Source organism: Penicillium coprophilum, assembly GCF_028826855.1.
Source record: "Penicillium coprophilum strain IBT 35676 chromosome Unknown utg000004l_segment0_segment0, whole genome shotgun sequence".
Lineage (NCBI taxonomy): Eukaryota > Fungi > Ascomycota > Eurotiomycetes > Eurotiales > Aspergillaceae > Penicillium > Penicillium coprophilum.
In genome coordinates this window covers 968,510-981,451 of record NW_026622723.1, presented here as the reverse complement: position 1 = coordinate 981,451, position 12,942 = coordinate 968,510, and the positions used below count along the sequence as shown (strand labels likewise).

At 51.2% G+C, this 12,942-nt stretch overlaps 3 protein-coding genes across 3 annotated transcripts; 1 reads left to right on the top strand and 2 right to left on the bottom strand.

Moving 5' to 3' along the window:
* Positions 1–234: 234 nt before the first annotated feature.
* Positions 235–1,859, top strand: N7500_004787 (SWIB/MDM2 domain-containing protein; the record flags this gene model as incomplete). Its single annotated transcript, XM_056675932.1, has 3 exons — positions 235–352; positions 414–1,282; positions 1,335–1,859. The coding sequence occupies 3 exons, from the start codon at positions 235–237 to the stop codon at positions 1,857–1,859; spliced, it is 1,512 nt and encodes a 503-aa protein (XP_056530932.1).
* Positions 1,860–2,426: 567 nt separating this feature from the next.
* Positions 2,427–3,765, bottom strand: N7500_004786 (TLC domain-containing protein; the record flags this gene model as incomplete). Its single annotated transcript, XM_056675931.1, has 2 exons — positions 2,427–3,176; positions 3,289–3,765. The coding sequence occupies 2 exons, from the start codon at positions 3,763–3,765 to the stop codon at positions 2,427–2,429; spliced, it is 1,227 nt and encodes a 408-aa protein (XP_056530931.1).
* A 618-nt stretch (positions 3,766–4,383) lies between these two features.
* N7500_004785 (uncharacterized protein) lies at positions 4,384–12,322 on the bottom strand (the record flags this gene model as incomplete). Its single annotated transcript, XM_056675930.1, has 2 exons — positions 4,384–12,151; positions 12,240–12,322. The coding sequence occupies 2 exons, from the start codon at positions 12,320–12,322 to the stop codon at positions 4,384–4,386; spliced, it is 7,851 nt and encodes a 2,616-aa protein (XP_056530930.1).
* Positions 12,323–12,942: the final 620 nt, after the last annotated feature.

The window sequence follows — 12,942 nt, the reverse complement described above, 5'->3', positions numbered from 1 at the left end:
AATAACCAGAGCATGTAGAGTAGCTCTTGATATTGAGCGTTAGTTATTCATGCAACGTCAACTGCAAAATCCAAGTAAAACAATAAGTTTTGTCTTTCTGGTGTTGTTCGCGATCGTCCGAAAAGGGTAAAGCGCGACGGGCAAAAGAATCGCGACCTCGCATCTCCAACATCTCGCATCTTTTCCCCCATCCGTCATCCTCCCACCACCATTTCGGTGCTTGATCTCTCCACAATGCAAGCTCCAATGCAGCAACCAATGCAGCAGCCAATGCAACCACATCATTATGCTCGGGCCATGCCCCCAAATGCGCAGCGATCTCCAGCCGCGCCCCGTCGCCCCCCAGGGCCAGGTATGTCCCCTTTCATCGGTCCCCACCCACTCGTCTCGGCCCCAATCTTACATCTTCATAGGTGGCGCAATGCCTGTTCCGATGCCACAGCACGCTGTTGCCCAACAGTACATGGCTGCACGCCCCATCCCCCACCCCAACGATGCTGCCCTTCGGCGCAGCCGCAAGCCTACCGACAAGAACCTTCCCGACGGGATTGAAGACGTGATCATCGGCGAGGGCGTTCAGCAATACAAGAACCTTCGCGATTTGGAAAAGCGACTGGATGCCGCTGTTGTGCGGAAGAGGCTGGATATCCAAGACTCCATCAACAAGACCGTGAAGAAGTATCGGACTATGCGCATATGGATCTCTAATACTGTCGAAAACCAACCATGGCAAGGCCCGGGCAACAATCCAGGCTCAGGTCGCTATAAAGTGCGCATCGAAGGACGGCTGCTCGACGATGAAAGCGATCCTACGGTTCCCGACGAGGACGAGAAAGATGAAGATGCGATGGATCACGACGGCGCTGAGGAGGATAAGGCGAAGAAAACCGAATCGAAGAGCCAGTCCCAGCGTTTCTCTAATTTCTTCAAGACTATCACCATCGACTTTGACAAGCCCGCCGCAGCAATTCCCGAGGAGGTCAAGCCAGTGAACTGGTCTAAAACAAACACACACTCCAACACACCAGCGCCCCCAGTTACCGAATTCGATAGTCTACAGTTCTCCCGAGCCTCGCAGGACAATTTGAATGTCACCATCAGCCTTGTCCGGGATGAAGTCCCTGAGCGATACAAGCTGAGCAAGGAGCTGGCCGAGGTTCTAGATGTCGAAGAGGAAACCAGGAGTGGAATTGTTCTCGGAATCTGGGATTACATCCGAGCCATGGAACTACAGGAGGACGAGGAAAAGCGACAAGTGCGCTGTGATCACCGTCTACGCTCAGTATGTCATTTGAATATTCAGTCTTTCTGAACCCCGCTAACAAGTTTTACAGATCTTTGGCCGGGAGCAAATGTTCTTCCCCCAGATCCCTGAAAGCGTCGGTCCTCACACCAGCCCAATGGAACCCATCAAGCTTCCCTACACCATTCGCGTCGACGAAGAGTTCCATAGCGATCCAACGCCGACCATCTACGATATCCAGGTCGCAGTTGAGGACCCGCTGCGCACCAAGATGATGGCTCTTACTCAGAACCCCGCGTACACAGCTGGCCTACGCCAGATTTCCTCGCTTGATGACCAAGTTGCTTTGATTGTGCAGGCCCTTACACACTCCCGTGCCCGCCACTCATTTTATACTGCTTTGAGCAAGGACCCAGCCAATTTCGTTCGTCGCTGGATCAGCTCTCAGCGCCGTGACCTCGAGACTATCATGGGCGAAGCTACGCGGGGAGGCGGCGAGGATGGTAGCGGACCTGAGTTTCGTTATGGCGGCGTCGATGGTCCCTGGGACTCTGAGGTTGCCAAGGAAGCTGTGCGGTACATGCTGGCTAAACCTGAAGCTGCGGCTGCTCGGTAGATTTTCCAGCTTTGTATTCCCCTTTGGACTCGCATCTCCACATTGCCGACCATCATGAAAGGGAGATGGGTTGATGTTTTCTTTTTTTTTTTCTATCTGATATCGGGCGCTTGTGTGGTGTTCGGACTGGTGTAGCCGGGGTATGAAAGGCAGGATTGAATTGTTTCAAAATCCGTATTTCAAGAATCTGATACGATGCAATATGATTCCGGATTTTATTCATTGTGTGTCCCTTCTAGAATCCGGTATATTTGATAACATATTATCGACACGACCCCAAGACCTTTATAATTTCTAGATATGGACCTTGGCCCAAATGACAAATTATTGTAAAATTAGAGATACTTCGGATTATGGATGTCTCACGCCAGGTGTTGTATCTTTGCGTCCAATATAAAAGAAGTAGGTCCAAGAGAGCAAAAACAATGTGCACTGAAGCTAACCCACAGAGCTCCAAGGGAAAGCAACATGGAGAGGATTTGCAAACATCCCATGAAACACAGGGGAGGGGAGAGAACTGAACAGCCCTCACAGATTATCATTATAATCTAGACTCTCACCCAAACCTCAAGCGCCAGGCAAAGGAACCTTTGCAACAAGGTCTGCCCTCCGTTTCCGCAACTCCTCAAGACCTGAGTCCACGCCCGAGGAGACATGTTCCTGCAACGAGGAAAGATCGCCCTGCAAAACGGCGGTCTCCTCCTGCTCCAGCTTGGAAGCCGCCTCGAGAACAACATCACGCATAATATCCTCCTTGAGCTGCGCAGCCTTCTCGGCACTGATAGGCTCCTTCTTTCCCTTCTTCTCACCAGCAGCAGCAGACTCAGCCGGAGTGCGGAAACGCTTGAGAACAGTCTCGACCATCTTGGAGAACCAGAAAAAGTTCAAGAAGTTCAAGATCAAGTTCGAACCGACGTAGGTCACAACCAGCCACGTCGGTACACCTCCCGCAGTGTACCCCTTGAACTTGGCGATCTCGGCGTTGGCGCGCGCGCATGCTTCGTTGACACATAAGCTGCCGTCACGGGCCGGGTAAAAGACATTTGCATTGACACTCGCGGGTTCAGAGAGCGGAGCTGCAGCGGCGGACCAGGTTTGCTGAAGCGCGTTCCACATGTCCCCGTACACCACAACACTTTGCCAGGTGCCCCAGACGAGACGGCAGGCGAAGAAGCTGAAGAGCAAAGCCATACCGTTGTACCATTGGGCACGGCTGCCGGTCATGTTGACTTTGTCGAGGAACCAGTGGATGTTGAGGAATGGGCTGGAGAGCTCATAGAGGATGAAGGTCGGAGCGAAGTAGTTTAGGAATGGCCTCTGTGAGAGTTACGTTAGATATGTCTTGAGTAAGATGGGGAAAGGCATAAGCGCTGATGGTCTTCTTGATACCGAATGTATTTATATCAGGCAGATTGAAGAGGCAACTCACAAATCCTAGACTAAACACCCATAAGGCGCTGACAGCATGGAAAAGCATGCCAATGCCAAACATGCGCACGTGAACAATGCTGACAATCAAGTCATATACAAAGTATCCCACGGCCAAGGCTTGAATGAGACCACAGGCACCTGTATATCCGAAGACCCGCTCGCCAGAGGTCATGGAACTGCGCTCCTCGTCGAAGTACATAACCCACAGGGCGATAGCATTAATGACAATGCTCTGGACAAAAGAGACAACATGAATATCCCAATTCAGCTTCGTCCGGGGAGTAAGCTTGTTGTACGACTTGAAGAGGATTGGCGATAGGTAAGGTGAGAGAACTGCATGGATTAACAGGTAGAAGGCAAACGCTGCGATAGCCTCGTGAATATGGTCGGCAAGCGTCGGGCTGTTGAATCGGATGGCATAGGGCTCTGCAAAGCTCCGCAGCCATTCTGGAGGCGGTGGGAAGGGGTCCAACATCGTGGGAGTTCCCCTCAACTAGCTGTGATCACCCGATGTGGGGGAAAGCTCTTGGAGGTTCGGAGATCGGGGGAATGTAGATCTATATGCAGTTGAGAGAGCACCCTATCCTATCTAACATGAAGAAGGGATAATAGAAAGAGGGAAAGGAATTAAAGGAAACCCAAAGAGCTAGCAAGATGGGGGAAATACGTACTCCATGGGGAATGGAGTAGAAGGTGACCAGGTGAAGCGCCTCGGCATCGCCTCAGGCAGCAATGAATTTGTTGAGGGTCACCTGATCACTTGCCCTAGGCTTGTAGAATTCCAAGAGGTGATGGGAAAAGAGAACATGGGGTCTACAAAGATTCCAAGCTAAAAATATGATCGTGATTCAAAAAAGAAATACTCGTAAATAGGCTGGTGACCATGACCACATGGATTTATCCAATCTAACTACATCACATGAGTTCTGGGAGAGTAAAAAGAGAATCATCATTAAGCAATACCCATTTATGGTCACAAACGAAAGTCATTCAAGTCATACAATCACAAGAACAGAACAAGAGGTGGTATATGAAAAAGAAAGAATCAATGGTGCAAGAACCCCAACTCCATCCAAAAAAAAAAACAATGCGATCACACCGTAAGATTAGTGCCAAGTCCACTGTCGCTAGGGGGAGCCAACAGCTTAAGAACTTCGGCTTCTGCAGCCTCATTGGCTTCTCTAATCTGACGGGACATTTCGTGATCCTCATTCTGGTGCTCATTCTCTGAATCCTCTGCATCCTCTCGTGCTGTCCGCGCGCCTTCTTCTGACTCGGATCCATCAATAGAAATATCATCATGGCGGTCCTCGTGGTCATGCTCGGTGATTGAGCTCTCTGCCACACTGTACGAGTTTGCTGAGCTCACTCCACTAACACGTCGATGATCCGTGGCATCTGTGACCACACTGTCGACCACGCTGCCAGAGTAGCTTATCTTGCGCTCCGTGCCTGCATTGCTTGCTGCGTAGCTGGTTCTCCGGTCAGTGCCAGCGTTGCTCGGGGCATAGTTGCATTCAGTTTGATTGCCAAAGTCAGATTCTGCGTAGCTTGTCTTACGGTCGGTAGGTGCGTTGTTTTCCGCATGGCTGGTCTTCCGTTGCGGACCAACATCTTCCGCTTCGCTGGCAAGCTCGTCTTCTTCGTGGAACGGCTCGTTCTCTTTGTTGGCAACAGAAGTTGGGCCAGCCCAAGAAGTCTTGCGAAGAGAATTTGATTTGACAGAGTGGCTGCGCTTCAAATTTGTGATGCCAGATTTAGCACTCACCTGCCGGTCCACACCACGGTTGCCTGTGACGTGACTCAAGCTGAGAATCCGACGTTCTTTCCCAATGTTGGGCTGCACAGCGACCGTGCCAGCTTGAAGCGAGGTCGGCATTCGTTTCAAAGCCATCCCAACGCCATTTCCGACCAGACTACGGCTGTCCTTGGACTCTTTGGCAGTGCTGGTAGTACTCGCAACGCTGGGACTGCGGGCGCCTGCGCGAGAAGAACGGGTACTTCTGGTGCTGCGGTTTCTCTTCAGGTTCATGGCCTGCGAGCTACTGGATCGCCCAAGGAGAACAGCACGAGCATGGTCGAGTACGCCCTCCAGAATGCGTTTTTCAAGGCCATCCGCGCGTTCCTCCATGTGTCGCATCTCTTCGTGACGTATCTCCAGGGCCGTCTCAAGGCCGGACAGGTCCTTGCTGAGCTTATTGTTTTGCTTGATCATATCCTCCTTCTCTGCTCTTAGACGATGGATCATATTCAGCATAGAATCCTTTTCTTCATGCAAACCGATAAGCTCCGCTTCCACTTGCTCACGCTGCGAAACTCTTCGTGCTAGGGCGACGGCAGCCTCCTCAGCCTCGCGCCGCTTTCGCTCGGTATCTTCAGCGACCAGCGCTGACTGGGCGGCGAACATCTCATTCATTCTGCGGGAGTTCTCCATGATATCCCTGTGCATTTCGTCGAGTTTCGCCATCTGGGCAACAGAATGATCGGATTCCGGCGGATTTGGCGGACGGCTGAGCAATGCATCCAGTTTCTCATGAACAGGACCACTCCCATTGGTGGTGTGGTCTAGCAGCTCGTTGAGCTTTTCGTATATTTGATCATTCGAGCCTGAGCCTTGATCCAGAGCGCGATCGAGCTTCTCATGGAGCTGTTCATTCTTTGAGTGATCAAGCAGAGTGCTCAAAACCTCATGGACTTTGTTGTTCTTGGCATGCTCCAAAAGATCGTCAATTTTACTGTGCAACGGAGTATCCTCTATAGCGAGAGCACGATCCGATTCTGGTGGAGGTAGTGCGGGTAGCATTGCTGGGATATTTGAAGGCAATGCTGATAATTCCGACTTCAGGTCCTCTGCTGACTTCTGGGAGTGATCATAGTGCTGGCTGACGAGTGTCAATATCTCCTGCACAGATTCCAGAATACGGGGGTGGAATTCAAGGAGCTTGCTCTCCACCCGATCAGCGGCAGCTGCGGCCCTTTCGTTCTCGGCATGAGACTGCTCCTGGTGCGATCTGACATCGTTGTGCATGTCTTCCATTTTCTGGCGGGACTGGTCGACTTGTTCCATGAGAGCTTTTGTGTCCACACTCAACCGCTCACAGGTCTCATTAACCGTATCACCCATAGCACCGATGACAAGCTTTATATCTTCCGCGAGATTTTTTGTACTTGTCAAAGACTCGGTGTGTGCCAGGTCTCGCTCTTCAGTTTCTGAGAACTTCGAGTGGAGGGACATGTGCGCATCTTCATACTTGGCTAGGACTTCGGAAATTTTCTCGTCAATCTTTGTTCCAAGTTCCAGAATGATGGCGGCCCGCGTCTCGTCGTGTTTGACCATTTTAGCAGCATCTCGCTCCTCATTCTCGACCTTGGCAGCATCTTCCTCGCTCCGAGAACGGTCGAACTCTCGGTTGATGAGGTCTGTGAGCTCCTTCATGCTCTCGATGGTAGTGAAGCTCTCTGCTGTCATTGCCAGTCCTTCAAGAAGCTGTTTAAGCTCAGCAAGACCTTCGTTACTGCCGTCAAGCCTGCTCTTGAGTTCTTCCCCAAGCTCGCCAACGACAAACTTGGCTTCGTCAATCTTTTCAGCAAGACCACCGTGCTCAACCTTGCGGGCATCGAATCCTTGGGCGGTCAATTCGTTACTGCTCTCCATCTTCTCTCGGAAATCGCATACAAGTGTCGATAGCTCCTGGATCTCCGTTTTGGTGGGGAGAGTATCCACATCGGGAAGCTTAAGCTCGTCGACTTGAGTCTTCACCTCGAAGATCATGGCTTCCACTGTTTGGAGATCGGATTTGAGTATTCTCTCAGAAGCTTCGTCTTCCTCGCCGTCCTTGGTCTTGCTCTTCATCTCATCGAGGACAACCCATACCTCTTTAATGAGACCCTCCAAAGTGCCGATCTCAGACTTCGTGGGAGCCTCGGCTTCAACGCGACTGGAAAACTCCGCGATCGAATCCTTGGCCTCTCGTATTATGGTCTCTAGGGCTCCAATATGCTCAGGCGTGGCGACCTGATCCGGCGAGGGGAAGACAAGCTCGTCGATCTGGGTCTTGGTGCTCAATAGTAACTGCTCGAGAACCTCGGTATCTTCCTTTCGGAGGCGGTCCTCTTTCTCAGTATTCTGTTGAGTACTCATCTCACCCATGGCGAGTTGAATTTCATGAAGCGCAAGAAGGACTTCATCAAGGTCGGAGCGCTTGAGTGCATCCTCGGCAGCCTCTGCGGGATGAGGAGCAGTTTCAATGGCCTCGACCTTCTCTTGAAGCTGAGTGATGAGCACTTTCAGCCCGTCAATGTCAGGTCCAATGCTAGGCTCATTTGCCAGCATAAGCTCGCCTCCGCGGGCGGTACTGGCATCATCCAGTCCTTTGGTAGATTCACGGAGAGAATCTACCTCAAGCTTCAGATCCGCAAGGCCATCTCTGATGGTATGGAGAATCTCAGAACTGTCGAACTCAGTTGGCTTCTCCAGTAGTTTCTTCAGGTCGTCACGAATCGAGTCAACACCACCTGTAAAAACGTCGAGTAGCTCGCTTGATGCGGTTAGGGTACTTTCGTTACCATCTCTACGCGAGGTCTCTTCACGCAGGATGTCAAAATGCTCGCGGAGTGACGAAATGATTTCATCCTTTTCGGCACCAGGCTCCGAATGAACCACGCTCATTTCCATACGCTGACGAAGACTCTCGAGCTCCTGCTTGATGATGTTGACCACATCATTTTCGGCGCCATTTTTGAGCGCTGTCTCTTCACGTAGATTGTCGAAATGTTCACGAAGTGCCGATATGATCTCGTCTTTCTCGGTGCCAGGCTCAGCACGAACGACACTCATGTCCATGCGCTCTCGAAGACTCTCGAGCTCCTGCTTGATGATATTGACAACTTGATCGGTAGACTCATTCTTGTTGCGATCGGCAGTGTCTCGAATGGCATCCAGGATTTCATCTTTGTCTTCAGTAACGTTACTTCGTAAAAGAAGACTGGTGATTGTTCCCCGTAGGTGCTCAAACTCTTTTTCCATTGCGTCTAGGAGCTCAGGTGTATCCGGATTGCCCCGCGGCGCAGCCAAGAGGGATGTATCCGTAATGGTCTTCTCCATGTCGGCCTGAAGGAGTCGGAAACCTTCCTTGACTGTATGAATTACTTCGTCCTTGCCGGAAAGATCGGCAGCGGTAACCACGTAAGTTTCAATCTCCCTATGAACGGTATCGAGGCCATCCTTGATTGCGTCAAGGACTTGCTCAGTGTCTCTTCCACCGGCGGCCGAGTACTGCTTGAATTCCTCCTTCATGCCTTCGAATAAGGTCTGGAGACGTTCCGTCATCTCACCACCAACATTAGTATTCGCGGTCCTGATCGCCTCGTTGAGACCAGAGGTGATTGCTTCCATGAGATCGTCCTGATTCAGCTCAATCTCCCGGGTGATGGAGTTGCCATTGTGAATGCCTTCTGCAATGGCGCTCAGAATCTCCTCCCGTGAGATAGCCGGCTCTTGCACATTAGTGCTGAGTGCTGACTGTTGGCTGTTTGTCGACGCCTCGATGCCCTCGGCGATAGCACTCATAATATCCTCCTTGGAAACGCCAGCATTCCTATTAATGCCCAGCGAGGCATGAGAGTGCTCAATACCCTCGACTATTGCAGTAAAAATTTCCTCGCGGGAGGGAGTGGACTGGTGATCCTCACCCTCATGCTCAGTCGATGTGAGAGCACGCGACGAAGAGTTACTCGAGTTCTGAATACCGTCCGCAATGGCGTTCAAGATCTCGTCTCTGGAGATATTTGATTCTTGGCGGTTTGACGAGTGCTCCATACCCTCCAAAATAGCACCGAGGATCTCATCTCGAGAAATACTAGGGTCCTCATTATTACGCAGGGAAGACTGCGAGTGTTCGATGGCATCCACGATGGCGCTGAAAATCTCTTCACGAGAGACGGTCTGCTGAACGGTGGTACTGAGAGATGATTGTTGGGCCTTCATTGAACTTTCGATGCCCTCCGCAATGGCATTCAAGATCTCATCACGAGAGATGTTCGTGTGAGAGATCGTGAGAGCCGATTGCTGAGCATTGAAGGCTTCATTGACAGCATTCATAACATCATGGCGGGAAATTCGTGGCTCATCCATCTCTTTAGCTGCGGTGAAATGGGCTTCGAGGCCATCGGACACAGCACTGACGATCTCATCCCGGCCAAGACCAGAGTCGTAAGAGTCCTTGCTCAGCGTGCTTTGTGTCATGGATCCGGCCAATGCGCCAAGGATCTCGTCCCGAATAGAATTTAGTTGACCGACGTTGTCGTCATCCAAAGACCTGGAGATGCTGTGGTTTGCCATCATTCCAGTAACAGCTTCAATAATCTCATCACGGATAGAGTATAGGTGTTGGACATGATCTTCGTCCAACCCCTTTGGCCCCACGTTGTTCGCAACCATTGCTCCAGCAACTGCTTGAAGAATTTCATCGCGCAGAGCAGTTAGATGATTGGCGTGGTCTTCATCCACGGATTTGGAACCTGCGGCATGGCTTGTCATTGCCCCAGTAACAGCTTCAATGATCTCATCGCGAACAGAGTGGAGGTGATTGACGTGATCCTCGTCCAAAGACTTTGGCCGCATATCGTTGGCTGCCATCGTCCCAGTGACCGCATCGAGGATCTCATCGCGGATGGAGTAGAGATGGTTGACATGTTCCTCGTCTAGAGACCTTGAGCCTTCGTTGTGACTTGCCATGGCCTTTGAAACAGCATCGAGGATCTCGTCACGCACCGAGTGGAGATGACCGACATGTTCCTCGTCAAGGGATCTGGGGGCAGGTTCGGGCTGCTTCTCCAGGCATTCGCGAATGGTCAAGATTATCTCGTCTCGAGATATACTCGGTGGGTGCTCGATTTGTGGAGGAATGAATTTCTGCATGCCGTCCTCCACGGCTGCGAGGACCTGGTCGTAAGTGACCGCCTGTTCGTGCTGGGGCTGGTAAGACTTGAGCCCTTCTTCAAGACATGTGAGGATTTCATCTCGTTCCAAACCAAAGTTGTTAAACTCGATTTCGGGCTTGTAGGTCTCCCAGGCTTCACGAACAGTCTCAAGGATATCTTCTCTGTCCATCTCAGCACCTCGCGACTCGGCTTGAGGTTGAGGAAGTTCAAGCTCATCGAGGGCTTTTTTCACAACAGAGTAGATTGCGGCGCTGTTCATGGTAGATCGGAATTCGGACAAGTCAGACGATTGCTGCCGACTCTCGTTGATAGTAGCAGCCAGCTGCTCTTTGAGGTCGTCCAGGCTGCGGTTGACAATAGCGGAAATCTCTTCTGGGCCGACAGCCCTAGGCTGCTCCTCAGGCTCGTCAATGGCACGGGAGGTCTCGATCCCGTCTAATCGCCGGCCGAGTTCTCGACCCATGCCCAGAACCTCACCTCGTAGTTCGCGTACCAAGGACTTCACACCGTTGGTCATTCCACCTGCCTCGAGGACGCTATTCTTGACAGTCCTAAGAATTGACAAGACTTCATCGGAATTCGGCGAAGAACCATCTCCTTTGTCAGATTTGGAAAGGTCAAGTGCACGTACAATTTCTGGATCCACCGACCCCATCGAACCAGATCGTGTCGCCTCGGGAGAAGCATCCCCAGATTCGATATTATCAGGACTGGCAGCCGTGCCGTAAGCTCGGACGAGGGCTTTGCTCGATGGATCCTCTTTGACGAGGTTGAGGATCTCTTCAAGCATGACAGTGATCTTGTCATCGGCATCTTTGTCAGAAGCGGTAGCTGCGGGTCGAGATCTGATTTCCTCAACGAGCTCTAATAGCCTTTCCTCACCTTCCTTGGTTGCCATCTCGCGCAATACCTTTTCGAGCAAAGCGAGGGCTGCGGAGCCGTCGGAAATCGGTGCAGGTGAGACGCAAGAGTCCCGATCAAACGCGAAGGGGTTGGGGCTCGGCATGCGAGGCACTGAGTAGCTCCTCTTCGAAACGGGACTATCCGGATCCTTGGGGTTAGGCCCATCACCACCCTTAAAGAGATTACTGAAATCAAACCTTGTAGCATCAGCATCAAGATACTTGCTAGTAAGATGAGAAGATAGGTCCTTAAGACTCTTTCGAATGTCTTCGTCGCGTGCATTGGTTGCCGCTTTGAGGCTGACCAAGTCGGTCGCGTTATCTTTGCTGCGTCGGCTCAAATTCATCATCTCACGCTGTAAGCCGCTTGCAATGTCTGTGAGACTGTGGATTTGATTTGAGATCGTATCCATGCTCGTGGTCTTGGTGGGATGGGGATGCGGCTCAACCGGCGCAGTGATCATTTTCGGTGGTTTGGAAGGTGATGGAGGGTCGAGTTCTAAAGGTAGTTGCATGTTTTGGAGGGCTAACATTGTAGCTGATGGCGGAGTACTCTCCCCCAATATTGGCTTTGATAAGTACCGACTCGATAGTGAGTAGGTCATCTCCCGGTCCGCGTCTTGACGAAGCGCTGGTGAGCTGACAGACTTGGTAGGATCGCGTGGCTTGGCCGCCTCAGTGATCGTCGCACGAAGAGGGCGCTCTGGGGATCTGTTCTCGAGGTAATTCATAAAGTCACTGCGCGCATCTTGTCGGGTATCTTCAGGCTGCAGTGACTGCATGCGCTTGTGGTGCTGGCCTTTGACCAACGACCTCTCTGGAGAGGAAGACTTGAGTGGCATTGGATTTGTTGTGTAAGAGCTCGGCGCATGCTCGCTGGGTCTCTCTGTAAATTTTGCAGCCACTGCCTGAATGTTGGGAGAGACATTAGACCTCGTCGCAGGGCTCATTGGGCTCATAGAACGAGGGTTCATCGGTAGCGGCGGAGGTGCACGCTCGGGATCCGAACTGTCCCACCTGCGTAGGCCGCGTTTTAGCATTTGTTTGAAATCACCCATGGGATCCACCTAAACATGAATCAGGAGGCGTTAGTTGCACAACCTACATTGGAACTTTAGACTCGGAGTATGTCATTGAATGCCGGACCAATTCCCGGTCACGGGGGATGTCCTTGTCTTGGGACGGCATGATGTCTTCGTGAATGGATTGTCAAGGTGTCTCAGAGAGGTATTGACAATATGGATGGAATGTATGCAGGGTATGTGTAGAATGCGTTCAAAGTAAAAACAGAAGCAAGGTCATCAAGGCATATCAACACAAGGGAGGAAACGCTGGAAGAACAAAGCAAAAGCTAACAATCTCAGAACTCGGTGGAGGAGAGAAAAGCACCGGGAGATCAGCTTGATAGGAAGAAAGCAAGTGGAGATGAGAGTTATATGGAGAGAGAGAGAGAGGAGCTACGCTTGTACACATCACTCACGGCCATAGCAACCGGGGCAACTACGATCGTCATGTAAACAAAACCTGACTCAGCGCAAACAAGGCGGTGAGCAACGCTGGGCACCAACCTACTAAGGTCGGAAGGGGCTGGGCCGATAATCGTAGCCAAGCCCGCCAACACATCCTATGTTGTACTCCGTAGGGGAGTTTCTATATTGTACGGAGTAGTGTTGGTGGCCCCACACTGGATAATAAATTCATGCAAAATGTACCTACATAAATAGAGATTATATATCCAAGTATGGATTTTTGGCTAAGTACGGAGTAGCTCTCATAAGAACAAAAAATCAAAATGAAGACCTAACATA